At 39.7% G+C, this 27,936-nt stretch overlaps 1 protein-coding gene across 2 annotated transcripts; it reads right to left on the bottom strand.

The window, feature by feature from the left end:
* Positions 1-118: 118 nt before the first annotated feature.
* On the bottom strand, positions 119-26,405 carry LOC102297869 (rap guanine nucleotide exchange factor 4). 2 transcript variants are annotated; one of them, XM_005920580.3, is made up of 30 exons: positions 26,229-26,405; positions 21,826-21,968; positions 19,397-19,485; positions 18,418-18,564; positions 13,864-13,936; positions 13,461-13,516; positions 11,022-11,128; positions 10,731-10,852; positions 10,072-10,255; positions 9,694-9,778; positions 9,171-9,231; positions 8,121-8,197; positions 7,530-7,676; positions 7,071-7,165; positions 6,857-6,942; positions 6,400-6,478; positions 5,740-5,890; positions 5,567-5,655; positions 5,454-5,481; positions 5,278-5,353; positions 4,595-4,741; positions 4,349-4,446; positions 4,027-4,152; positions 3,680-3,858; positions 3,460-3,550; positions 3,293-3,343; positions 1,796-1,883; positions 1,639-1,703; positions 1,462-1,516; positions 119-1,339 (listed from the first exon to the last, which is right to left on the bottom strand). In XM_005920580.3, the coding sequence occupies exons 1-30, from the start codon at positions 26,294-26,296 to the stop codon at positions 1,212-1,214; spliced, it is 2,991 nt and encodes a 996-aa protein (XP_005920642.1). In that variant the 5' UTR covers positions 26,297-26,405; the 3' UTR covers positions 119-1,211. The 2 variants fall into 2 exon arrangements, with proteins under 2 accessions (XP_005920642.1, XP_005920643.1); XM_005920581.3 differs by lacking the exons at positions 18,418-18,564; positions 19,397-19,485; positions 21,826-21,968; positions 26,229-26,405 and adding an exon at positions 14,617-18,411.
* Between the last annotated feature and the right edge of the window lie 1,531 nt (positions 26,406-27,936).

Raw genomic sequence — 27,936 nt, 5'->3', positions numbered from 1 at the left:
TCTCCAGTGGCGGCTGAAATATTTTTGATTTTTCCTGGATATTCTTTGCACAACAGATTTTCCAACGTCATCCCTTCAGCTCCACCACACGCACTGAAATATCACAGTCTCAAGAAGGTTACCAAACCATTAGAACTGTTAAATTAGCTATTTTTTATTTACAAGGCAGACTACACAGAGTACAGTTAGAGGCTGCTTTGGGAAAAGGCAGCCTCGCTGCAGTTCTCAACACACACCAGCACAGCAAAAGCTCCTGAGATCAAAGCAAAATTAATGACACTTGTAAAGAACGCACTCAAAATCTACACGCACATATACAAAAATAAAATTACATGGATTGAACACAACTGGTAGAGATGACAAGATTTTCCCCTCAAAGTGTAAGTTAGACTCTGTAGCTGCAGTCAGTCCAAATCTAAGACATTGCAACTGACAGCAGAACATATCCGGGATGGTTTATACGCTTGGCTGCACCCTAATTCCAAATAAAACTCACAATAAATACTACAGTGACCCATTTGAACACTGCCGGTAATACCATTAAGAATTTAATCTGACTAATACTCTGTTAAGTAGGTTTAAAGTGTCTAACTAATTAATGGACACTGATATTTACCTAAAGGACATCAAATCCTACAGATTTTCAAAGGTCCTTATAGACTTATTTAGATTATAAAGTAAGTATGCTCTTTGAGATTTAATATTGACCAGGGTAAACAAAGAGTCTCGATCACTACAATTTGTGGGGTTTCCTGTTTTGCGTCTATGAGTGGGATCATCAGGATAGAACGATTTCCTCTACAGGCAGGTACAGTACTTTATTGTAAACTAGGGCTCATTTGGGGTAGCACGACATTACAGGACACTCTGATAGAAATCCACTGTATAGAACACAAGGTCTACGAATTTCAGTCATGCAGGATATTGATTCAAGTTCTATACATTACAGTTCTATCTAACAGGTCCCAAACAGTAATAATTAGTACGATATGAACCCTCAGCCTGTTGACTGAGACACGGCGACAAGAGAGCAGCTGAACAGCTTCTGTTTGTCCAGGGAGAAGAGGCTTTTCACGGCACAGTCCTTAATAGTCCATAATAACACTAAAGTCACTGAATGCTGCGATTTGCTACTGTTGTGTTGATTTATTTTATATCGGTTTTTTTATGCTAACATCACAGAGAAGGCGTCGTGGTGGAGGATCTGGAGCTCATGTCCGCCGAGGCTCCAGCCGGTAGGAGAGCTGCGTCAGCGCCCTCTGGTTGTCAATCACGCAGAGCTTCCTAACGTAACCCCGGACCTCCGCTTGATTCTTGTTCGGCTGGCAAATGTCAGGATCTAACATTAGGCAGAGATAAAGCAGACAAAAAAAATTTGACGGGAAAGATTGTTTACAGTCTGTCTGCAAGGCCAACAGATTAGAGGATAAAAGTGTGCTCATGAATAATAAGCAGACTTACTGAATGGCTGGCTTCTACAGTGTCTCACTTGTCGAATTGTGTTTGCTATAATACGCTGACGGAACAAACAGAAAACGGCTTTAGATACTGTGCAAACATGAATGAAGAACAACACGGCACTAAGAAAACTGCATGCATAAAACATGCTCTCTCTTCTTTCTGTGAAAAGGAACTCACCATTTTCTCAAAATTGACCATGTTGTCAATGAATGTCTTGTTGCCCTCATGTGTAAATGTCATATCTGTAAAGAAATAGGTTAAAATGAAGCACAACCCAAATCGTCCATCTTTAAGTACTTCCTAAAGCCCTGTAAAGCCCTGTACTGAGTCATACCTTTTAGAAGAAGTGGCACAAAGGGGATAATCGGTGGTTCCAGTTTGGTAACAGTAAGTCGGTAGGACCGGTGGTTCCTTGATGGGTCCTATTGCCAAACAAGTTTCTGGTGTTAGATACATTTATAGATCAAGTTTTTTTCTTTAAAACACATACTGTTATGCCACCAGCCACTTATTAGGTATGCCTTTTAACTGCCCATTGAAGCAAATATCTGATTGGTCAATCACATGGCAGCAACTTCATGCATTTAGGCATGATAACATGGTCAAGACAACTTGCTGAAACTGAAACCAAGAATCAGAATGAGGAAGAAGGGTTATTTAAGTGATATAGTAGTATAGTTGATGGTGCCATACAGGCTCATCTGAGTATTTCACAAACTACACAAACTTCCTTCTAGGACTTCTAGGATGCTAGTCAGAATTCAGCATAAAAAACATAAAATCATGAATCATGGGTTCCGTAACACCAACTGAGCATCATTTCAATATTTCACATTTCAATGTGAAATATTGAAATATCACATTGCACATTTCAAGTATTGAAATGTGCAATTCACTTGTATTTTTATTTTTTATTCCTATTTATTCTATTTATCCCCTTGGTATATTTTATTTATATTGTCTCTGTATTTATATATATGTGTGTGTGTGTGTGTGTGTGTGTGTGTGTGTGTGTGTGTGTGTGTGTGTGTGTGTGTGTATTATATATATATGATATATATATATATATGTAACTCTGTATATATATTCATATATTATATATTATTATATATGTGTGTGTGTGTGTATATATATATATAAAATATTCTGTAACTCTGTAACTTCTGTCGGTGCTGTGCTTTTTTGGAAATCGAATTTCCCAGAGGAACCCACCCGAGGGATTAATAAAGTTCTATCTAATCTAATCTAAATGTCACAGCATACATGAATACTGTTTCTGACAATGTATATCCTTTTATGACCACTTAAAGGGACGACTGCTTCCAGCAGGGATACCAAGTCACATCAGAAAGCTCAAATGATGAAACTGGAAAAAATGATTTCCAGATTCCCCAGATCTCAGTGCAATGGAGCACCTTTGGGATGTGGTGGAAGGGGAGATTCACAACATGGATGTGAAGCGTACAAATCTTCTGTGTGTTGCTGTCATATCAACATGGACCCAAATCTCTGAGGAATGTTTTCAGCATCTTGTTGAATCTGTGGCAAAAAGAATGAAAGCCTTTCTGAAGGCAAAAGGTTGTCCAACCTGGTATTAGTAAGGTGTACCTAATGAAATGGCTGGTGAGTGAACAGCCATGCAGTTGATTTTCCCTCCATTATTTTGTGCATCTGTCACCAAGACAACAGGTTTGAACCTAATTTTGTTTGTAATACTCATCACTGAAAACCAGAGACATTTACAAAGAAAAAAAATATTTCCAGAAGAAGGTTGAATACAGCTAAAAGTTTATGCACAATGAATTTCAATAGACCTGAAACTGAAACTCACCATCATGTTCTCAAACTCAGCATAGAACTTCTTAAACTTGGTGGGAAGTTTCTGTCAGGAAAAGCAGATGGCATCTCAGTGAATCGAGGATTTAAGCAACAGCAACATGCAGATCTGGTTCACAGCATAACTGTCCACCGATTATTCAGTTTTTCAATAAAGTTTACCTCCCACGTCTGGCTCATTCTGCTCACAGCAGGGTTGCTCATCCCCATGATGATGGCAAAGAATGAATTGAGGTTCTTAAATTCTCGACAGCTGCAGACAGACACACACAAGCAGAAACCAAAGTGAAAACCAACAACATCCAGCTCAGCTTCCTCTACTGTTAGCTAGAAATACTTCACTTAGTGATGTGCGTCCCATTAACAGTCACATCCTACTCACTGTGCCGCTATCTTGATGAACTTCTTGAGGAGCTGGACTCTCTTGCTGAGCTGTCCGCAGAGGCAGACTTCAGTGACGACCCACAGCTGGACCTGGTTGAACCTCCTCAGGAACAAGTCTAGATTAGCCGTAGTTCGTTTAAAACTTTGGCAGCCAAACGTGTGGTAGAGCAGCTCATGCTGTGGAAGAAGACAGGGGAAACAAGAAGAAGAGCAGGTTGAGAGGTGAGAGATCCTGCCAGTTTAACAACAGTCTGTGAAAAAGCAAAACTGCTGAAAATGAATTGACTCTGACTCTAAAACAAAAGTCTTTGCAACACTTAATGTGGACAAAGGTGAGCAGGATACCTCATGAACACAGCTGAAGAGCTCCCAGTCAAACATCGTCATTTGATAAGCCAAGTCCTTGGAGCTCATCAGCTCAAAAGTTGACATGGAGCCTGCAGTGGGCCCTTCCTGGTCTGGAAGAGGAGTCTTGAAGTGCACAAAAACCAACACAGTTTCATTGTTTTCCCTCAGCATATAAAACTAATATCTTCTTGCTTCGAGGCCACTTTTTACTAAGTACTAAGTGTATTTCTCGTATCTTCTATATATATTTGCAAAAAGATTTAATTCTAGGTGGTAATGCAGTTTAATAACAGCATAGTTCATAACATTACTCTCTTACTAGACTGTTGAGCTGCTCTCGAGGACAGGCAAATAATCTCCCATTGATGCTCAAAGTAGAAAACACCGATACATCATTTGGCTTCAAGATTTGTTTTTCTGTAACAAAAATCGGGACAGATTCGCTTTCACAGCCACATAAGACACCATCACGTGCAAATTCTTAAAAAGGTACACAAGATAATCTACGAGTAGATGATGCTGCAAGTTAATGCCTCTCCACGTTTAAGATGATCTGTTTTCTTACCACCCGCAGAGCTGAGGTGGACCAGCAGGAGCTCATCGGTAGTGCCAAGCTTGTCCGTCACGGCACTGATCACTTCTCGTCCCGTCGCCACCACGGGAATCCTGATTGTAGTGTAGGTGTGATCGCTGCAGTACACCTTCAATAGGACTGCACACGCACACGTGAAATTAATACAGTGATATGGTATGTGACAGCTCCTGATCTGTGATGACAAAGAGCTGCTTCCAACATGAAGAAGCAGGAAGCTCACAAAGCTCACTGAAGGTTTTGCCTTTTTGTAGTCACAGACTGAATCATTCAAATATGAAAGCCGGCTCATTTCAATCAAATCAAAAGTTTATATTTTTTTAAAGTTAGCCCTTGGATCTCTGTTAGAGAGATGACTGGGGTCTTTCTCTGCCTCAGCCAGCTGTCACACACATGAATGACCGGAAAATAATCGTGTTGTGGATCTATGCTGCCAACCTATCCGTAAGATTTTGTCACACCTTTTGTGCAAACACAAGTGACAGGATGACAGGCAGGGTAAGGGAATATTCTTATCTAATCTGTCTTATGAAAATTGGAAAATCCACTTTAAATAGCACATTCCAAGGCAAACTGCTGTCAAAATGTCTTTTTCCTTCAGGTTCAATATGAGTAAGAAGAAAAATACATAAATCACACAAATGCACAGAACTTACTGTCATCTTGATTTCTAATTGGCTGTTTCTTCTGCAGCCTTTCCTCTCCGTTGCTGAACTGTCGTATTAGGGTCTTCTGTTGAATAAATTATAAGACAGCATCCAGATAACTACAGATGAAGCCGACATGTGAAGTGGACTGTAAAATTTTATCGAAAGTTATATAACAGATGTACCTTTTTTGTTGCTTTGGCCTCTTCGGAGCTAAAGAAAAAAAATTAAAGTGATACAATGAATTTGTCGTGTGCATAAAGCAATGACAATAAATGTTCAGCCCACAGAAACATACTGCAATTTGACGACTTTCTCCAGGTCAGGTACCAAATCTTTCAAAGCTCTCAGCATACGGGAGTCATTGGATAGACTTCCATACAACTCCTACGGAGACAGAGAGGAAGAACCACTCAGACTATGCAGAGGATCTGTGTGATTTCCTACATTTGAAAGGCTCAATGTGCTCACCTCCAGGAAAAAGATCGCAGCAGGTTCCTCTTGTAGCAGGTAGGCATGTGCGTTTGCCCAGCGCAGGGTCATAATCAGGGCCCTCCTTTTACTGTTGAGTGCATACTCCAACCTCTCCTGTTCAGAGCCAGGCGGCGATGTCACATGGTACGTGCGCACAAGGTTAAAGGTAAATAGAAAAGCGTTGAACCATTAAAGTAAATAAACACAGGTATATGCATACCTACATCTATGTCTCCATTTATCCTCAATTAAAAATGTACCTTTCAAGCAGCTTTAGTTAAAATAAAGTGAGTTTTGAGATCATTCATTATGTTAAAAAAAAAAGAATAAAGCATGGGATGTATTGCGTTAACTGCACAGTGCTAAACTTACATTACAACAGCTTAGGGAAGAAATACCTGTGCAACTGGGATTACAACTTGTTACTAAGGTGTGACGGGAACAGCTGCTCAACTGCTGCTTCAGCACTTCCACAAGCAGAAACTGATGTTTCACAATCTAAAAATGGCGCCGGAAGTGTTGTTACATTACGCAGCAAACCGTGAAGAAAACCAGGGTTATGCACCCGACATGAGACTTGTTTGTTTTTATTTTTTTGAAACGCACAGTTTAGATACAGCAGGAAGGAAATAAAGAATTTAAAGACAAAAAGGATATTGTGACAGGAGCAGAGGGCACAGCTGGCTGTTGGGCATGAAGACACAGTGCATGAGGACAAAATCATCCACTGCTGGGTCTGACACACGAGAAGAAGCAGAGTCAGTAGCAAGAAACGAGCAGATATTTAATCTTTAATGCATTCATCCTGTCAAGAGATAGTCCTAATCCAGAGTCTAACCCAGACTCATGTAAACCCCTGAAATTTGTTTTAATGCTGTTTTTCTGCAGCAAACCTTTTCAAACCACAGCAGAATATCCTATTTAATATCGTGTTTTACAGTAAAGAAAATACTGAATTATCAATTTCTTGTTTTAAAGTTCACATTAGTAACATTTTTTAATAAAAGACACTCTTCAATAATTCATAATTTATGCTATAGTTTATGAGTATCCTGCAATTTACTATCCTGACAGCATACGATCCCAAATTAATCTGATGATTCAGCTCTGCTACCTGGGTCACTGTGATGTATGTCCATCCGCATCGTCTCCAAGAAGTGCTCAAGAATCTTCTCTGGAGTTCCTGATATCACAGTGTACCTGCCAAGGTCACCAAGGACCACATAAAAACCCAAACATTTTTAATAAAATAGAGAGAGATACACATATACTGCAAACACAGTTTTAAAGTACTTTTAGGTACAGTGTGTATACACCCAAACACATACTTTATGTTTCCCAGTGTGGAGGCTCGAGGACTCTTTTCTAACACCAGCACAGGGTGATCGTGCTCTTTCAAACGCACTGTGTTAGCTTCCACATCCTGCGGAATAGAATAGTTCAAAATGAGTGCAGTACCATTCATCTGTCAGAGGAGGGAGACAAACATCACAGGGGCGGCGGCGTCATGAGCGATTAAAGCATTATGAGACATTATTGCTTTACACAGCTTCAGAGGATGATGCATATTTTCCCTCCCCTATTTTCAGATCCTGATAATACAGACACAGTTTTAAACAAAGGGTTACTATGTGAAATAAGTACACATGTGTACCACTGCCTTGCATCAGTTCTTTATTCATAGTCATTGGGAAGGAGGAAAGCAGATGCTGGCTTTAATAACTAAATGTTTCCACCATTTTTTCTTCACTGATCTTCGATCAGATCAGGGATAACTGTCTGCCTACCCTGAGTATCCTGTTGAAGTCTTCCTTATCCACACGCAGGAAGTGACAGTTGTCCTCTCTCAGGACGATGGATGCAGCCCGAGGTGAATCTGTAACCAGGGCCAACTTTCCAAAGTCATCACCCTCGTGAAGTGTACACACCACACCCTGACACACACAGATGAACACACAACTTGCTCAGACACATGTTCAGTTTACAAGCTTAAGATCTGAAGAAAAATATCAGGAAGGACGAGTAACTTTCTGAATCATCTTTGTATTCTGTACATGCGTGATCAATCCACGTGCAGCGTATTTGCCTGTACACTGGTTGTGTGGTGTATGAGTACAATCCCCTAAGCCAGTTAATCACAGTGATGAGTCACGATGAGCTATGCACAGTTTGCCAAACTCACTGCTGGTGTTTCCCAGACCTACAGGGAGCACAAAACGGCTCGGCTCTTTGCAGATCTGATGAGCTACATATTTTGCTCCATTACATTCAGACTGAATATCATCAAATGAAGCAGAAAACTAGAACAACGCTAAAGTATCAAACTAAAGAACATAAGCAGGTAGATGGATGGAAGCCTTTCAAGCGCACCCACGCACCTTTCCATAGATAACCACATTAACGGAGCCCTTCAGGATGATGTACCATGATGTGCCTTCTTCTCCTTGGTTAAACACTGAAAGGTAATGAAAACAAACACATATTAGTCCTAGCACACACATTCTGTACACCTGAAGTTTTTCAAATTGTGAGGCATGTTTCCCCTCTTAGAGTCAGAACTCAAGTCACAAACACAATTGTTAAATCTAGACGTCTCTTTTAGAATATATAATTTTCTCTACATGGGTGTAGCACAGGGTGATGCTAATGGGTTAGCTATCATGAAGGTAGCTCTCTTTTTATGTGGTTAGATCACCGTGGTAACATCTGCTGAACACATAACCTGGTCAGGAGTAGGTTATATTTAGCTTCAGTTTAAAATTGGCTGCAAGCACCACATTATCACTGACTCTTTATTCACAATAAAAAGAAAAGAAAAAAATCTCTGTGTTCTCTATACATGCAAACTGTCGAGCAGTACCTTATTAACACCGCAGAACAAAACAGCAAGATAGCTGTAAATTACTGTAAGTAATATTAACACAATTTTAAGAACAACTACTCATGCACTACATAAAGTTACTTATACATTACTTAAATTTAATTACAGTATATTTATTTCTCACCTCCTTAGTAAACCTACCTTTAAGTATCTGTAAGTAAATTTAATTATATTGTGATTTCAAATAAAATGCATCGAAATTCCATTTAATTACAGGACAATTAGTCACAGGCCGAATTATAAAGTGTTACTGAGTAATCCACTGATGGCTGTTTCTATAAGCATGCTCCAGCTGCTAAAAGATAGATACACATTAAGACTGCACTGCAATCAATAGCACTAATGGAAATTTAAAAACTGATCTATGCAACTTTTTCTGCGCTGTTCTATAAATACTTTGTCTGGAGTAATCTTAGATCTCCTTTTTAAAATGGATGGTTCAGTTCAGTTGCCTCAACTTGTCCTCACAGGGGACCAGCACTGTCTGACAGGCTGAAAGACCTTTTTACAGAAGGAAAAATGTATTCTGTGACAGAAGAAGACTCACACACAGTTCCAGCTTTTGCATGTGACTCAAAGATCACCACACTCGCCAGTTCCCTCTTCACCTGCAAACCAAAACAAACTGCTTCAAAACTCTTGGATTTTGCTGCCCTGCAGACAAAAATGGAAACTAAACAAGAAGATGCCCAGATCAAGGTTTTTAAAGGTTATAAAAAGTGACCTGAAAGTAGGTAAATTACTGTTGCCAATATAATCTCTGTAGTTATTACAGACCTATTAATGGTATAATACACATTTCCACGTGGCAGTAATGTGATTGCATAAATGAAAAAAAAGAACAACAAAAGTACTTCTGGAGCCAGTACACATTTAATTAATTCTGCGCATGGAAAACGCCTGCGAGCACAGGACAGACTGAGCACCACACTGTCGAGATAAATAGTATAACAGCTTCTTCTTCTTCCATTTTTAAACATAAAAAGATTGTGATGTGGGGTTCTGATGTATTAACAATGTTCTTGGCATCTTGTACTGTATGTAAAAGAGTGGCACACCAGCTAACTCACAGTGTTGGAGAGGTGAGCTAAGGCCTTGATGTGAAGCAGCTCGTCATAGATGATCTCTAGGTCATCGCCTGTTCTCTGACCAGGCCTGCAGACACAAAGGAGCGAGTCACAATGCAGTCACCATAAACACTTCATGCATGCACATCAATAAAGTTACTTATGACAGATGATCTCTGCCTATTCTTTCACATGCTTAGTACTTTATATGGAGAATATTGGTATGACTGGATATGACTGGGTTCAATTAGCGAACACTTCAGCACTCTGGTATCGGAGGGGAATGTTAATTATTGGATAAAAAGCAACAATATATTGCCAGATATTGTTGCTTTTAATGTATTTTGAATCTGTATTTCAAGAGTAAATGATAATACTGACGATTTCCTGAGGATCATGCGCAGCAGTGCATCGGGGCCAATCTGGGCAAGAAAGAGGATGGTCTCCGGCAACTCTTCCTCACTTTCCCTCTTCTCCTCCTCACTAGGTAATGGTGTGTCCTCCTCCTCATCGTCAAGAAAACGGTAGAAGAGGTATTTGTCATAGAAACCGAGCTCCTGGTCCACTGGAGAGCAGAGAAGCACACACAGTCAAAGCATCAGTATAAACGAGCGTGCATGCAGATGAACTGTTTTCTCATCTCAGAACATTTCAGCCTTGTTCTTTGAAGTGAAGGACTTTGAGATTGGATTCAATTTATATGTTATATTCATGCTTGGAAACTCATTAATTCTTACTCTAGCATTCAAAGAGAAAGCCTCCCTGATGATTGATGTTTAGATTCAAAACTCACATTCCAGCGCAGAGCCAAATGGAGACACACTGGCTCTAGTCTAAAACTAATTTGCAATTCAAAGTTTCAATAACACTTTATTCTAATTTACGCTCTAAACGATAAGTTACGCATGGAGTGTGAATAACGTCTCCCAGCTTTTCAGCTGCTTTGAGGTTTGGGAATTGACTTAGTAGGTTAAGATGACTCACGGAAAGAAATGAACCCAAAGATATGCATGATGAGAAACATCAGACTTAAGTATTACCATGATTTAGCACCCCTTCTTCTAGTAGTGCCTGCCACATCCCGACAGCATGGGAGCGAGTGAGCACACAGGCGCTCTGCAGCACCAGCCAGTCCACCAGCTCTGTGCCTACACAGCACTGTCTGCAATACACATGTAAACACACTGTTTACTGTATATTTACTGTGGGGAGGTTTAAAAATACTTAATGTAATTTTCTGTAAATCAACAAAACATCCACAGAAAGCTTCCCCAAGCACTTGCAAGCACATAATTTTTCAGAAATACAAACAGAACTGCAGACCCACATACCTGTATGTCTTCAGGTGATACTTCCTGTCTCGAATCATGTGAGGGGCTCTGGACAGGATGGCGTTGCGGAGAACCTTTCCAGCTCTCTGCAGCTTCTCTGAGGGGATCTGCAGAACACAGGGACATCGGCTTAGGTGACTTCATCTAGTCCATCTAAATCTCTGACTGACTAGGTTGAGATTTTTTTGTAAATTAGGCTGTGATAGAATGCATCATTTGATTGTTAATTTTGTTGGTCAAGCTTTAAGTGGTGTGTGTTGGCAAGAAGAAGTTTGGGAACCATTATTTATCCAGGATTGTGGTCCGATCGCAATCTGACTCAAGTAAGAATCCACAGTTGTTTCTTTATTGGATACACTAAGTTGTCAATCACAGTGCACGCCAGGAAATGAAATGAATTTAGTAACTTGTTTAGCAGCAACAATAACCGTCTGATGTTTCCTGTAGCTTCTGCACGGTGATGAAGAGTCATTTTGGAGCCTCGCGCCCATAAAACTGCTCTTGCTCATCGATATTTATGGGACATTTTGGTTAAACAGCCACAAAATCTCAGTTTGCTTAAGATCAGAACACGAGTATTCCAACAGATAAATTCTCCTCTTGTTAAAGCACTCTGATGTTGACTTACCTTTGTATTTTGGTACATTGTATTGATGCAGTACTCAACCTTAAAGTTAGAGTGTTTAAAATATCACCAATAGATGTCCACAGATTTCTGTTAACTGACTTCTGGTTTCTTACCCCTCCCTATTTAAATACATAATCATACACAACTCTATGACACAATGCCTACGACTTCTCTTTTCCTCTACCTTTGTTGTGCTACATATGTATATGTATATGTATATGTGTATGTGTATAAAATGCAATTATTCAGGATGGCGATGTCCATCCTGGCCACTGTATTCAGGACAGCTGGGCAACATGGCGGCTTCCACAAACCATTGCCCACCTTTATGTATTTTTAATGATTTAATTCTAATTTTATGACAATGCATCTGTTTTTTGGACATAATCACACACTGATCAAATATATTTATGAGTACAATGTTCTTTTTTCTGTTAAATAAAAGAAATTTAAAAATGGTTGACTGCACATTGTAGTGTCATGTCATGGCCTACCGCCCTCACATTCTCGTGTAAAACTTTTAGTAATAACATTTTTAATTCCTTCCTGTTCCCCTCAATGCCGGCAAGCCGACCAAGCGTTCAGCTAGCAAATTAGGCCCTAACATGATGCTCCCTCCGCCATGCTTCACAGTTAAAATCTCATTAATTGAGAATCTGATTTTGAGTAGCACAGAACAAGTAGCACTTAGAATTCAGTAGCCTTGTTGTGTGTGCAAAAAATGCCTGACATCAGTTTGCTTATATTGCGTGTCTATAATCATGATTTAGACAAAGATCAGCTCAGGTTTTATGTTTAATCAATGCAAAAAATTCCAAATAATTCACAATTTTTTTCTTACAGCGATATGTGAATGTGTACATGGGCAGATTCTGAATGCTGCTCATGTAAACTATGGATCACTCAAACAGTAAAACTGTATCAAAACACACAACACATACAAGCAGACACATCCTTTATCGGCCGCACCTGCATAGACAGCAGGGGAAATGACAGATGTGTGTACACACACACATACACATACACATCTGCTTCTGAAAACAACAAAGGAAGGCATTTTAATTGGGCAGATGGGATCTTTCTTCTGTGTGCATGCATTATCTAACATTAGCATAACTACAGAGCATCACAGCTGTGAGTCATCATCGGTCTCTCCTCAGAAAATACACGCACTTCCAAAATTCATTCTGGCACTCTGGTTCATTCACAAACATGAAAGTATGCAGCGTTAAAAACAGCTCGATTCTACCCCGTGGCCCGGTTTACCACACGTATCCAAGAAATATTCAAGTTACTTTCAGTTTCGGATGTTAACAAAAACAAAACATTGAGCTGATGTAATGATTACTTATTTTTACTTATTTTACTTACGTATTTGAATTAACTGCATCTTTTTAATTTCAATTATGATCACTATCAGGTTTTTATGTATCTACCCTTCAAGTTGCAAACAGTGGCTCGAAAACTGGGAAAATGGAAAAACAAGAGTCTTAACTGCACATTTAAATATATAAAGGTTTTAACCTGAAAAATATTTAAGTTCAAAATGCATTAATAGCATTGCTTCAAACATTAAAAAAATACACAACTACTGCTCAGCTGTTCTAAATTTGTCTAGAAACTTCTGCTTAGAGATATTTTGACAAGCAGTGACAAAAGTGGGTTTTTTAGTCAGGTTATGATGGTCTAGAGTTTTGTTAAGTCATGCTTTCTGTAACTTAAGGCCGGGTCTGTTTCTCATTTTTTAGTTACAGTAAACTAATCTAAGAACTTCATTTAGGTTGAAAATGTAATCCAGAGGAAACATTTACCTTGTTGTGAGCTTTGTTTGCAGAGTCTGAATTCATGTTGTCTTTGTCTGTGAGTCCTGAGGAGAAAAACACATTAATGCTAAAGCACAACAGGATGCTCTGCTTCCCAAAAGCAAAAAAGCACTGTATATCAACTAGAAAAAAAGAAACATAACAATTTTATATTTACATATACACAATATAGACTCATCCATCCTTTTAACAGGCTGGGAAGGAAAAGACCTGCTTCCTGTTTTTAGTCATCATACAGAAGTCTCCATCTTTTTTTGTGCATCTGCTGCACATTTCCAATTTATTACTTGCAATATGTTTGTACGCGTAAAAACGTTCATTGAATAAACATTTAAGCAACACCCAGAGTGTCTTTTTCTATTCCCGTGTGTCCACTTGTGCATCTACTCACTGTCATTGTTGGATCCACTCTCCATGGCTCCATAAGGAGGGGCCAACAGTGCAGCCAGGCTCTGACGATACTTCTAAAAAGCAACACACATCAGAGGCCACATCAGTCTTGGAAACACCTCTAGCAGGGTATCATCTATAAAGCACCAACATCTTTTAAACATCAAAACCCATTCCTGTTCCATCTCTCTCTCGCTAAAGCGCACAATGTTGCTTGAACACAAAAGCGCCCCTCAAAACAAAGCCCTTTGTACAACCAAGATCATTTACATGCAGAACAACATTATATAATACACACACACACACACACACACAGCATGTAAACAAGGGTTAGACTGCTTTGATGTGTGCAGATGCTGTTCTTACAGTTGTACATTTCTGTAGCAAAGACTATGAAACACACAGAGCCAGAGCTTTTGTGTCTGAATGTGCCACTGCTCTTCTGCAAGGTCATTATCAAGCAACCCATGCTTTCTGACAACTGCCAGGAATACACACACACACTGGAAGAGAAACAGAGAGAGCATCTGTTTGACCTAAAGACACAAACGCTCCCCTATCCGTGTTTTTCTTGCACACGCTCGATCCAGAAGCTAGTGAAGCTAGAACACTTCATGTCAATACTAAAAAATGCACAAACGGGATTCCAGAGAGTTTCATTCTGTAAAAAGACAACAACAGAAAAAAAAACATACAAGCAAAGATTATGCACACTACATACTAGACACAGTTAAAGTCAAGGAGTCCGACTCACCTGAGTTAACACACTCAGCTGCTTAAGACTGAAGGGACTGAAACCCCAGAGAGCTGCCCTCTGCTCCTTTACAACTCACGCACACGCCACCGGATAGCATCCTGCTCAAAACAAGCTGCTCTCTTCCTTTTTTTCTCCCCTCTCTCTTCCTCCCTTCCACTCACACAGTCGCCCCACTGTCTGCCTCCGTCTCACTCACCCTCTCTCACTGCGATCACGCCAGGAACCAAGCCACTTTCTCTCACAGGTTACCAGGGTGATTCGAGTCTCTGTATTACTGAGCTACTCTAGTGTAGGAAAAGGGGTTAGTAGTCAGAAAAGGGAAAGGCAGAAGTAGTGTTGAAGAGGAGGAGGAAAGGAAGGAGGCTAACAAAAGAAACGTGGCCAATAGAAGAGAGGGGAAGCTGGCATTAGAAATGTAGAGCAGGTGAAAAGGGGCACAGGAATAAATCAGAAAAGAGAAATGAAGTAACCACAGTCCAGACAAACTAATTATTAGCAGTAATTGTTACATATAAAAACATGTCTGTAGGCTATTTCCCATTCAAACACTTTTTTGATCTCGATTTTACTAGAATTATGGAGCAGCCCTTTTTTTCTTTCATCCTTTCATGAAACACATCCTGTAGATTTTTAGTCTCCACCACAAGCACACGTACACAAATTAGTCCTTGCACACGGGCACACACACAAAACACAGAGAGCCATATTTTGGAGATAAGATTAGGAAAAAAACAAAACAAACAAAAGACAACAACCTCAGGCCATGTTTTCTGTTTTATGTCCACTGTCCTTAAAATAGACAGTCGAGAGGGAGACAGAGTGCACTTAGTCAAAAACACACGCACACACACTCTACGAGCTGAATAATACGATGGCACACGTCACTTTAATAACCAATTATTGTCTTATCTAGGTCTCATGTGTTCCTGTAGCACAAAAATGGAGGAATCACATTTGAGTAAATTGAATTTCAATTCATCCACGGTCACACGGGGAAAAGTCTTTTTTATTTTTTTAGACCAGATAAATCAAAACAATGTGATCGATAAAATTGTTTGTGAGAGGGGTCATAAAATCTGATTTAAAAGCCAAAAAACACCAGACAGAAAATAGTTATTTTTTATAACCAAACTGTCAATTACCTGCAATTTCATTAAAAATAAGAACCATCAAAAAAAAAACTACTGTTTTCTCACAATCACTGTATGGAGATGAGAACCATAGTGTGGGTCGGAAAGATTCTGGATTCTGCAATACAAAATAACCACCTGTCAGACCAAACAGCAGCTCAGACCACACAGCCTTTCATTGTGAGGTTACAGTGAAGTGCTGCCCAGCTCTGCCACGACTTCCTCTCTGAGAGAGAAACAGTGAATGGAGCTTGTAACTCCAACAAGGAGGCCCACGGAGAGGCATCTACTACAAAGCCAAATCTCTCGGGGCAAGGCTGTGTGAGTGTTCGTACTAGTAGGTTGTGCGATATAGTAAGTCTTTGCAACTGATTGTGAGCTTTTACATCATTTGTTATCAAATCATATTTTTATTTTATTTATAAAGCACACAAAGCTGACGCAGGAGGGTCACACAATAAAATGCCACACGCACACACACATCAAACAACAAACCATCACTTTCAGTACCTTTTGTTCATCTTTACACTAAAGATACTTGATAATGACTTCGGCTGCCTGTTTGGGGTCGTCGTTCTGCTGCAGAATACATTTGGGGCCAATAAACAACCATTCATATTTCTGAAAGCATTCTTTGTTTACAGCTTTTTTTTCCACACTTGCCTAAAACTTTCGCACAGTACTATAATGAGATCAAAGCTCAATATCTGGTATTACCAAATCTATTACTTGCTATTGCTGTTGCATTGAAATCTGATGATTCTTTTCAGTTTTAATAATTCCATCAGTGCTGACAAGATCCCCACACCACTGGCTGAAATGCAGCCCCAAAACAATGCCAGAGCCTCCACCATGTTCTTCTGTAAGTTGGCATACTTCAGCTTAATTTTCCTGTTTCCCTTCCTGAAGAATAACTTCTTGACTTACCTTCTCCTTCTCTTAGATCATTTCTGATGAAGCTGCAGATAACTCAGCTGAAGGGTCTGAAGCATCTCTCTGGTCCTGCGCCAAGTTTTTGACATATTTGTTCTTAAGGACATGACTTTCCTATAATAAAACATATCTATAGTTTAAGCCTTCCACTTCTTCTTTAGTCCTCCACTTGTCCAGTTTCCTCAAAATTTCTTAAGGACAAATTTCCCACCAGGCTAAGATTTACCAAGATTTCAGCTAATACCTCATTGGAGTCACTTTATTGGTGCAAAAATGCTAATGCTAATTTTTGCTATTTGCCCAAACATAGCATTTAAAATAGATTCTTTGCTAAGTTGTATTTTGACACAACACTGATTCATTCATTGAGTTCACTGCTTTTTTAATACTTCATGTACTTGATTCTTATTCTTAACAAACAAAGAAAAAAACATGGAAATAGTAAAAGGACTGGACTGAGAGTGAATTTTAAAAATTTTTTAAAAAAAAGCAGCCAATAACCAAAGAAAAAACGTTCAAAGAACTTCAGAAAGTCTCAATTTAACAACTGGAAAATAATCTGGCTCCTTACATAAATAAATAAATAAGGGGTGGCTCAAGACTTTTGCACAGTAATATCAATATCATTTCCCTTGCCTAGTGTATAGCTTCTTGTGTATGATCTTTTCATGTTTAAATATCTTTATGAATACTCAGCTTAGATGAGAGTGTAAAATAAGATTGTATATATTATCACATTACCACTCATTATTTAGTTACTGAATATACAGTATATGGTATTATGGCTACAGCCTATCCTAGCTGTCACTTTGCAAAAGAAGGAGAAACACCCTGGACCAAGACACAAAGACAGACAACCACACTCACATTCACATCCCTTGACCTCCTGTGCATGTAATGTGCTGTGGTAGGAAGCCAGCATGTCAGGAGAGAATCCATGCAGTACACAAGGAGAGCATGCAAACTCCACACAAGCTGCGTAAATCACTTTTTAAGGGAAAACATACTCTGAAAACTTCGTAAGCATCTTCTGGTTTCTTAAAAGAATTGTCCTTGGGCTTTTTGTTTTGATGGCTGCCTCACTGGAGAAATGTGACAGTTCATCCGAGGCAGAAAACTGTATTTCAGACATGCAGATAGAGATCACTGAATTACAGTACGTCCTTTTGTTTGCGGCCTTGTTATTGCAGGAATCTGTGTAACCTGCCTAAACAGAAAATGTAATGGCATTTTTGGGACTTTATAGTTAGTTTTACATAGTTTTATAGTTTGTTAGTTTAAGAAACCAAAACTATTATGCATATACATTAAAAAATTGTACCAATTCAAACAGATTAACCTCTCTACAGCAGCTTAACAACATTTAGATTGCATTTAAAATGTCCTTAAAATCATCGTTTTAATAATTCTCAGAATTAAAATATTTTGTTATTAATTTATAGGCTAAAGGAAATCTGAGAATACCTTTATTTTTCCAAGTAGGAAATGTGAATCCAATTAAAAGAAATAAAAAAGGAATCATTTAACTAATCGTGTTTAGATTTTTCTCACTGTTCTCACTTTAAATAAATCACTGTCAAGTTACCCGAAGTGTGCAATAGATGTGCAAAAAGGCACCGTAATGGTGGACAGCCCTCTTGTGGTTAAAAGCACAATTACAATAAAAGTCTCAAAAGCAAAGCTCTTTCCACAATGGAGTTCATGCAGAATCATGAAGTTTCATCTCATGTCACACCTCCCAGAGAGTCTTAAACTCCCTCTGTTCGATCCGGAGCAGCTCGCTGGTCTCTCTGCTGACAATGGTAGCGTGGCGCGGCGTGTTGTCCAGGATCGACTCCCCAAAGGCTGTCCCAATCCCCAGCGTGCAGATTGTGACTGCATCCTGCACACAGACATGACAACTTTTAGTTACTGTGTTTCTATAACAGACGAGCATTTGTTATTGAGCAAACATGCTTTGTAGCAGCATTCACTATGCTGCTACAAAGCAGTGAAATTATACAGCAGTAGCTACAAGCAATGTGTATTAGGTTATTTTAATGAACTCGGACAGACATGTAAAGCAGACGGATTAATATGTGCAAATGAATGCAAATAAATCCAAATATGAGCAACTGCTGTTTACTGTAAGACAAACATCTCTTGGTGCTGTATATAATTGGGCAGGCTAGAGGGAAGCAATGGACGCATATTCACTGCTTAGTGGTTCAAACAAATACACTGCTTGCTATGGAAACCTTTTCAGCTGTCCAAACTGACATTTCAAATATAGCCACAGAAAGTAGGCCACCAATTTCACTTTAGGGCTACATACATGAAAAGGACGTCTCACAATAGAGGAGCTTCTTATCGCCGTCTTTCTTTCGAAGCAAATCCTCTCTCCTTCTCCTCCCACGTGTCATTCTTCCCCACTACATGTATAGTATAACTCTATTTCCACGCTCTCACAGAGAGGGTTTAAAGTAAGGAGGAAGCCAAATTTCTCAGTGGCAGTTTCGCTCTGGTATATTTAGGAAGGGAGGCACAAATGGAGGCTAAAGAGTCAAACAAATTCAGCTCTCAAACATACAGGACAGAGTCGAAGCCCCTTAAAAAGGATCTTGTTTGATAGAAAATATATGAGAGCACTAGGAAATATCAACCATGAAAGTAACATTACCAATCCAAAAGCATCCAAGTCATTATTCATGTATGTTTCTCAATGTGACTCTCACCTGGTGGTTAGCGGTTTCTGACACTTTGACATCCAGGGAGCCAGAAAGGACTGCATACCAGCTGGTGCCAATGTCTCCCTGTCGAAACACTGCGTGCAGTAAAATACATTAAACCACATTGAGAGCTGATGAAAAACATCACTAAGACAAAAGCACTCATAAAAACATGCCCTGCCATCTGATGATAAACCACAATCATTGCTGAAAGAGACATCATCCAAAAAGGTTTTGATACAATGATAAATTGATGATAAATATATTTGCAATAAACTGAAATGTGTTTGAAAAGGTTAAAAATGCACCTATAAAGGAAAGCGTTTTAAATATTTTTATCTTTAACTGAAAATAAATTGACTTGAGTTCAAGTAAGCAAAACGCTGACAAAACGCTGGTGTTAAAGTAGCTACATTAAATATTGTCTTGATTTTGTGATCATTAAATTACACTACTATAAGTAGTATATTGGATATAGGTCCACAATTTGTTAGACAAAGACACAATTTTTGCAGTTTTGCTTCTCTACGTCACTGCAGTCAATCTTAAATCAATCAGTCGTGGTATGACTGAAGTGCAGACTCTCAGCTTTAATTTGCATTAACGGTAAAAAGACATTTTTATTTATAATCCCCCAATTTCATAGACTTATATAGAATTAATTGGACAAACTAACAGGATTTTAAACCCAAGGATTGTTTTTAACACTTGGATGAAAATCCTTTGCAGTCAGTGACTGTGTGAAGTCTACAATCCATGGATGTCACCAAATGCTGTATTTCCTCCCTTCAATGCTCTGCTTAGGTCTTTGCTGCAACCACCTTCTGTTGCTGCTTGTTTGTGGCTCTCTCTATGACTTAAAAGTCTCCAGCAACTGTAAAGCATGCGCTGTTGTGTTGAGATCATGTGACTAACCTGGCCCGTGAAGAATATCCAGTTTCTTTGCATTGAGAAACTCTTGGGTTGCTTCTGCAGTATGCTTTGTTTCATTATCTATTTGCACTGTCGGGTCAGTTTTGCAGCATTTTTCTAAATCTGAGCAGAGAGTACAGCCATGTACACTTCACAGGTCATCCTGCTGCTTCTATCATCTATCAGCAGTCTCACCATCAATAAACACTATAGTGACCCAGTTCCACTGTCAGCCTTATGTACCCATGCCCTAACATTTTTTAGATGATACACCTATTCCTCAGGAGTGTCCTTGACTTGGCTAGAAGTTGTTTTTCATAAGCCTTGATTATAATCCATTGTGAATACAGACACAGGCAGCTGGAGACCCAGTCACAAAAAACAGGCAGGATGCATACACGGACCCTTGCGCTCATCTTCTGATGAAATTTGCTTAAATCACTTGGACTCTCTCAGACTCATGGACGCAGGAAGTATAACAGAAGCTTTAACCATAGAAATACTTCTATCATAATCCATTTTAATTGCCCTCTGTGGTCTTTTAGGCCTTTCGGTATCCTGAGCTGGTCGTTGCAGTCCTCCTTTTTAAGAATACACCACATTAATACTTTGGCTACCCCTAAAGTTTTTTCTATCACTCTGACAGACAAAGCAAAACAAAATAAAGCTAATGATGGCCTCCCTCACTGGCACTGACATCTCTTTGGGCTTCATATTTAAAATGAATGTGAAAAGCTATAAAATGCAAATTCAAGACTTTTAATCAAATCCAGATATTATGTCTGTTTAATTTGTCATGAAATTACATGAACAGGCCCTACTTGGCCATGAAACTGCTTTTCGGTGGACTGTCCAATTAATTTTGAGCCTCTGAAAACGGGGGACTGTGAATAAAAAACATCTGTAATTCCTAAACAGCTGACACAATATTTTTGTTAAACCCATTGAATTAAAGCTGTGCTTCAATCACATATTGGCTGATTGATTTAAAATCCACTGCTTGCAGAAAAATCAAAAAGACAAAGCATGAAGTCCAAAAGGAAAACATATAAAACAGACTGAATCCAGGAAACAGTAGGGCAAGAGGAACAGAGTATTGGGAGGATGCCACTGTATATACTTACTCCTGTAAGTATATCGTATACTTATAGTATACTTATACTTATATAGTGGTATCAGGGAAGTGGAGAGAGCTAGGGAAAATGATACACAGTTGAACTAAATCACAGAGGATGAGGCAACATAAGCAAAAGTAAAAGCAAATACAAGGAACAATTAATAATATTAATATTAGTATTGCACAAATTAGTTAAAAACAGGCATTGAAGAAGGTTAGGCACATTTTTGCATTCCAGTGCATCGTAAGTCTTACTGCGCTTTCTCCTTAGGAGACAAAAAGGTATATTATATACTGTATGATGATTTCCTCCAATCCTTTAGAGCCTGACTAAACTCGACAGCATCAAAGACATCCTTTTACATTCCTGTCAGTATTGTGGGTTTGTGAGCGTGCGTGTACGTACACGTGATGCCTTTCTCCAGGCATTCATAAAAGGCACAGGCACAGATCTGCAGTAGGAGCGGAGGTGGGAACCTCTGGAAGGCTTTGACCTCTCTTAGTCGGGTCAGAATAATATCCACGTCCTCTCCCGAGCGCTCCGCAGGCCTGCGCAGAGGAAGAGCCACCATTAAACCCACACGAGGCATTAAAAAGGTGTATAAGGGGTTATGCAAGAAACAATTGGCATGATGTAACTTGTTCAGCGTGATGGATTATCTATCTTATTCAGGTCTATTTCAGCCTGAACTATAGCAAATCAATCAAAATCCTGCAGTATGCTTTCACTAGCAGTCATGTTAGACAGTTGCAATTATCAGTCAATGGACTAAACTGTGAGAAAGCAGCGATATTGCCCTTTAAGTAAGAAGGCTGCTCTATTGTTATAATATTATCTATGAATATTTGTGCGAGAGCACGCTGTCATTGTTCTGCCTGGTGTCTTAGTGATAACAGTGAAGAGCTGCAGGCACAGTTTCTCTCAGCTCAGGCCCCCCACAGGCTGTTGATGTAAGATCTCATTTGTACTGCTGCTTTTTCTAATGCGCTTAAATCTGAGCACACACACACAACTAAGTCATTGTTGGACATCTAAGCAAGCACACATAAGAGACTGCACGCACGCACACACACAGAAGTTTGATCTGCGAGCTTAAACAGTCTGTTCTGAGACGTGGTGGTGCAAAAATACCAAGCCAAAATGTCTCAGAGTAACACACTGCACTTAGCACCATTCATTCACTTATTTTCCCCTTCTTTCCTGATAGTGACTCATCTTTGCACGTGTGTGTGTAAGTGTCTGTGTGTGCATATATGTGTGTGTTCATACAGAATAGCTAATGCACTGTGGGCTCTTCCTTCACAGATGAGAGCCTCTCAGTCCCCTCTTCTGCTTCATCTCCTTCCTCTTCCCTCACTCCCAGCCCTCGCTCCTTTCTGTCTGCTTCTTCTAAACCTTTCTCTAATCTCCATCTACTTTTCTCTTCTTCCTCTTTCAAGACTTGCCAGTTTTTAGAACATGATAGCCAAGACTGAAAGGGACAAATGCAACCCATTTTTCTCCTTTTCACTAGAAGCACAGATTCCTGGTGCATTTAGTGCCACCACTTACACATACCAAACGCCCTATTTATCCCTTTACGTCTGCTCCGCAAGCTCAAAGGCAAGAGTGACTCCCACTTTACTCACATGTAGGTACGTATGGTAATAAACGCCGAGCACGTGTGTCACGAAGCAATGAAATGTACCTGTACCGTGTACCTTGAAGGGTTTGCCACAATAAAAACAGATCAAAGGCCGCGTTGCACAGCCCATCTTCTATTCCCATATCAGCCACAAGCTCAGAGCTTTGAAAGGTGGGTCTTTTTTTCCCTCTCACATTCTTTCTTTCTTTTTTTTTGGTCTCTGACTCATCCACCTAAAGCTCGTGTATTGGCCCTTGGTGCTTCAACAGGGTGTCATATCCCAGAGTAGGCTGGGTTAATGGTTGAGACAGGTGGGCTCCCACACACTACGACAGACAGGGAGAGACAGGGAGGTGAACTCTGCAGGGTTGAATGGGTAATACAAACACCACCCTTCACATATGCGTCTATAGTAAAACTGTTGGGCTGTGTCAGTTATCGTCCCCTGGTTAAGTCTTCGCCCTTTCCCTTTTGTCAACTAACCTGTGCTTGCTCACTCGCTTCCTGTCGGGAGGAATCTGCCTCCCCCGCTGGTGAGAGAAGAATATGACCTGAGAGTTGTTCACCTTCTATCACTGTCCCTTCATGTCTCCTCTCTTCCTCGACCTCTTCCTTTTGTCAGCCTTCCCCTCTCCCTCCCCCACTTTTCGTGTCAGCAGAGATCTCAGCTTTCAAGCACAAATTATGGCGTGTGCGAATACGCACACACACAAACAAAGGATTAACAAATCGACCAGCGTGACACACTGCAGACAAAAACCAAGAGACAGCAGAAGGTCATGCAGATTGTTTCTTGAAACAACCATCTGGAAAAATTCACTGTTCACAGACAAATAAATCAGAGGTTGATTTGTGGCAGCCTGTCAAAGTGCCACACAGATTCAAAACAAACAGATTTATTCGTCTGGTGGATTAATACATTACTGCAACACAGATTATGTGATTGTATGCAAGAACTTCTTCTGACACTCATCTGCATCACCACTAACAACCAGAGATGGTGTTAAATCACTGAGCAGCATAAACCCTGCTCACTTTGCATTCAAATGACCAATTAGAGTTAGAAATGACTCATCAAGTTTTGCAAGATTTGCAAATTAACCTGCATAATACGCACACTTATACTTTTCACCTACGAGGAATTGCTTTTGCTAAGACTTACTACTTTGATATGTCACCCTAGTACTAGACAAAAATATTTTCCTGCAATAAAAAAGGCATTAAATATAAACTTCGATCTGGCTTGGTGCTGTGTGTACGTTGAGTGCACCATCTATTTAACTCCTGGTAGAACAGAAAACAAAGCAAATAAGATCTTATCCCACATACTTCACAGCCACTGGCAATAAATGTCTTCGGACAGATATATTACAGACAGTCGTATCTTAACCTCTGTCTTTCTTTCACCTTCCTCCCCTCTCTGCCTCTCACTCCTCACTTGCTCACATCAACAGTTAGCATAGATGAAAGCTCCCAAACACGCATACACACATACACACACTCCTGGATATTGATTGAATAAGAGGTGGATAGCTTAAAAGCACTGAGTGCTCTACAGTAAGATCCTGCACAGTCTTTATGAACATCCAGCTAATACTGCATACTGGTGACTTTAAGTTTCCAACATAATTATACTAGCCTTAATTTCAGTAGATGTTTTCAGCACTGACTTAAACAGAAAAAAACAACAACATTTTGCACGTTTATTTTATGAGATATGTGAGCAGGAGAAGGACACACTCAATCAAAGCTGCAAACAGAACACAATCGTTAAACTTGGGAAACCAAATTTATTTGCAGTGTTTCTGTGCTAGACCACCAAAGAGAAGCCCTCTTAAATAGGGAGTGGCTGTAAGTCTGCAACCAATCACATTCCCCATTTGCTCACCAGACCACAGCAAAGATCACAACACCCTTTGAATTTTTACAAAAGCATAAGCTACTTTGAGCAAATTGTTCAAAATATGTGCAACTAAAACTGAAGCAATCTGGAACTTAAACAATTTCTAAATTATTACAGATTGTAAAATATATTTAAAGGCGCCAGCATCTCGAGTTGACTATTGGTGGTAATGTGTCTTTTATGGTAACAACTCATTGATTTTTACACTGTAAATCTGAAGATGCCAACTGGGCTTCTGGAAAGCTACGAGGCCTTTCTCACTAATTTCTGACAATTTATATTCAGATCAATTACTCGCCAAAATAACCCAAGGACTAATTAATAGTTAAACTGGTTAAAAAGTATAATGCCGTGTTGTCAGTACCCTTATCAGTGACTAATAGTTGCATTTATCCACTCAGTTTTATTCCAGGTGAGGATTAGGAGACAAGATGGTTGCTTCAGGTTGCCATTGGTAATGTGAGGATGTGTCAGATAGGTGTGTGGGTGTGTGTGTGTGTGTGTGTGAGCTGTGCTGTGCATGTCATATATGTCACTGCCTATGATCTAGAGTAATTACTGTAGTGCTGCTCTTCATCGTGTTTATTTATTCGAGCCCTCTCCCTGAGCTTTTTCAGCACAGTAAGGGAGCTTTACTGTTAATTGGGCAGGCACAGTGTGGACTAAACGATTTTCTAATCGCTGCAGCTTTTGAATTGTTGAGCTGTTGATAGACAAACTGTGAATTGGATGTTCGGTTATTCTAATCTGTTCAGTCAGCCCAGACTAACGTAGCCTCATGCAGCACTGTGAGATAAACGGGAGGAGGAGAAAAAAATACACTGCCTGCGCTGGCTGGCCTCTAGTATTTTATTCAAATCACGCCACAGTTGTATTTTAAAAATGTATGGCTATTTGATTCAAGCAGGCAGAGATAAACCATGTGCGTCTCGTCATCAGCCATGCAGTGCAGAGACACCACAGTGAACCTCGAAGCCACCAACGCCTTTTTGACCGGAGATACAAAAACCGGAATTTTTAAAAAAATCGGTGTGTATTGTTATGCACTGCAGTCTGTACAACTGGGCGACAAGTGGTGTCTATTTAATAACAGCGATAATATACTAAAACAAAATGAGGCGTATCACGTTATTATTGCACAGTCACACACTGCACACGCAGCGATCACCGGTTCCGATTAATCACGTTGACGCGGATGAATGAAAGAGGGCAGAGACGACACAATCGTTGCTGCGTGGGGATGCGCGGCGTGGCACTGGGTCATGTAGTGCTTTCACCCACCTTTTATCCAGGCAGCAGATCCACTCCGCCGATGGGGACGAATTAGGGGACGTCTGCACCGCGACCATCTTCCCCGGCTGTGTGTGTGCGTGTGTGTGTGTCACTAGACACTGTGATGCTTACCGGAGGAGGGTTCCCGGTTGTCGGTGGTCGTTAATGGTTGTGAGCTCTGACTCCCCCTCCCCGCCCCTCTGCCTCACACAACTACGGGATGTGTGTTCATATATATATATATATATATATATTTCTTTTTAAAAACAACACATACACACACACACACACTATATATATATATATATATATATATATATATATATATATATATATACACACACACACACACACACACACAAACTTCAGTCTTTAATTAGCTCAGGTCTCTTCAAATGTCACTGCGTGTCAGCATGGGGTGGACCCCAATCTGGGAATCCATTCATTTGTCTGTTAGTCTCCTGCAGATACCTGTGTATGAAGACAGAAAGGAAATATTGATAAGATAAGATATGATAAGGTAAGTTAGCCTTTATTAGTACCAGAAATGGAAATTTCAAGTTGTTAAAGATGCAAAGTATACAGGCAGGAATAAATAAACAGATGCAGCATATATAACAACAATAATACTATGCAAAAAAAATATTTCATAGTGCAGTGGTTGTGTACTGATCAAAACTGAGATTTTTTTAATTGGGCTGGGGGCATTAACTTTTAATTTTTCCAGCGTAGCGCATGTTTATAGACTTTATACATTGTAGAGCGTTGTTTGTCTCCAAAGCCATTCATAGTTGGTTTTCTTTTTACATCACTGACCTGCTCCAGATTCAAATTTTGCGTGTTTGTCCCCAAACTGTGGAGCAGCAATACCCCCACAATCAGATATGTTCCTTCTTCTAAGTCTTTTAAAACTACACTTAAAACTAATTTGAATTCATTGGAATTTGTGATTTATGAATACATTCATGTAGTGCTTATATTTTAAATTAAACAGCTATTTTCTTATAACACAGGATAATGCTGGAACAAATATCAAGCATATTCATCAGTTAAACAATCCTCCCAGAAAGCATGATTTAAGAGCAGAGGCTGACATTGTTATTGGGAATTCTTCAGACTCATCATACCCACACAGTGTATCATTTTCCATCTTCATCTCTGATCCCTATTGTGAAAACCCACTCAGGATCATGTATGATTTCATACAAGGAAATCTATGTATTTAGTTTCAAGGGAGTTTGTCATCAAGCAAAGATTTGTGAGACAGCAGGCAGCATGAAATTCACCAGTAATATGAGAAAACGTGATCTTAAAAAAAAGTTAGGTTAAAGATTGAAAGCATTGCATTTAGAGGAATTTAGGGAATTTCTCCATTTTCACTGACTGCACTGAAAAAGCACAGCAGGTCAGACAGAAGGAGGAAGGCGAGAGAGTTACAATCCCATGATGGGCCCTCTTTTATCCCCTCATTCTGGCAACTGATAATATTAACTCTATTGCATCAGGTTAATTACAACGTGTGAATGTGTGCACCTGTTGAAAGTGTGTGTGTGCAAGTGTGCGCATGTGTGTGCGCGCAATTGTTTACGCTTGCCTTAATGCATCTGTTTAAAATGGCACTTCAACACGCATGAGAGTAATACTGGAGGGTGAAGGAAATTTTCACCAGACTGTGTGCGTGTGTGTGTGTGTGTGTGTGTGTGTGTGTGTGTGTGTG

This window comes from Haplochromis burtoni, unplaced genomic scaffold, assembly GCF_018398535.1.
Source record: "Haplochromis burtoni strain Fernald_Lab_line unplaced genomic scaffold, NCSU_Asbu1 Contig_41, whole genome shotgun sequence".
NCBI classification, from domain to species: Eukaryota; Metazoa; Chordata; class Actinopteri; order Cichliformes; family Cichlidae; genus Haplochromis; species Haplochromis burtoni.
Note: the sequence above shows the minus strand (reverse complement) of the source record. Positions and strands in the feature narration are given on the sequence as shown.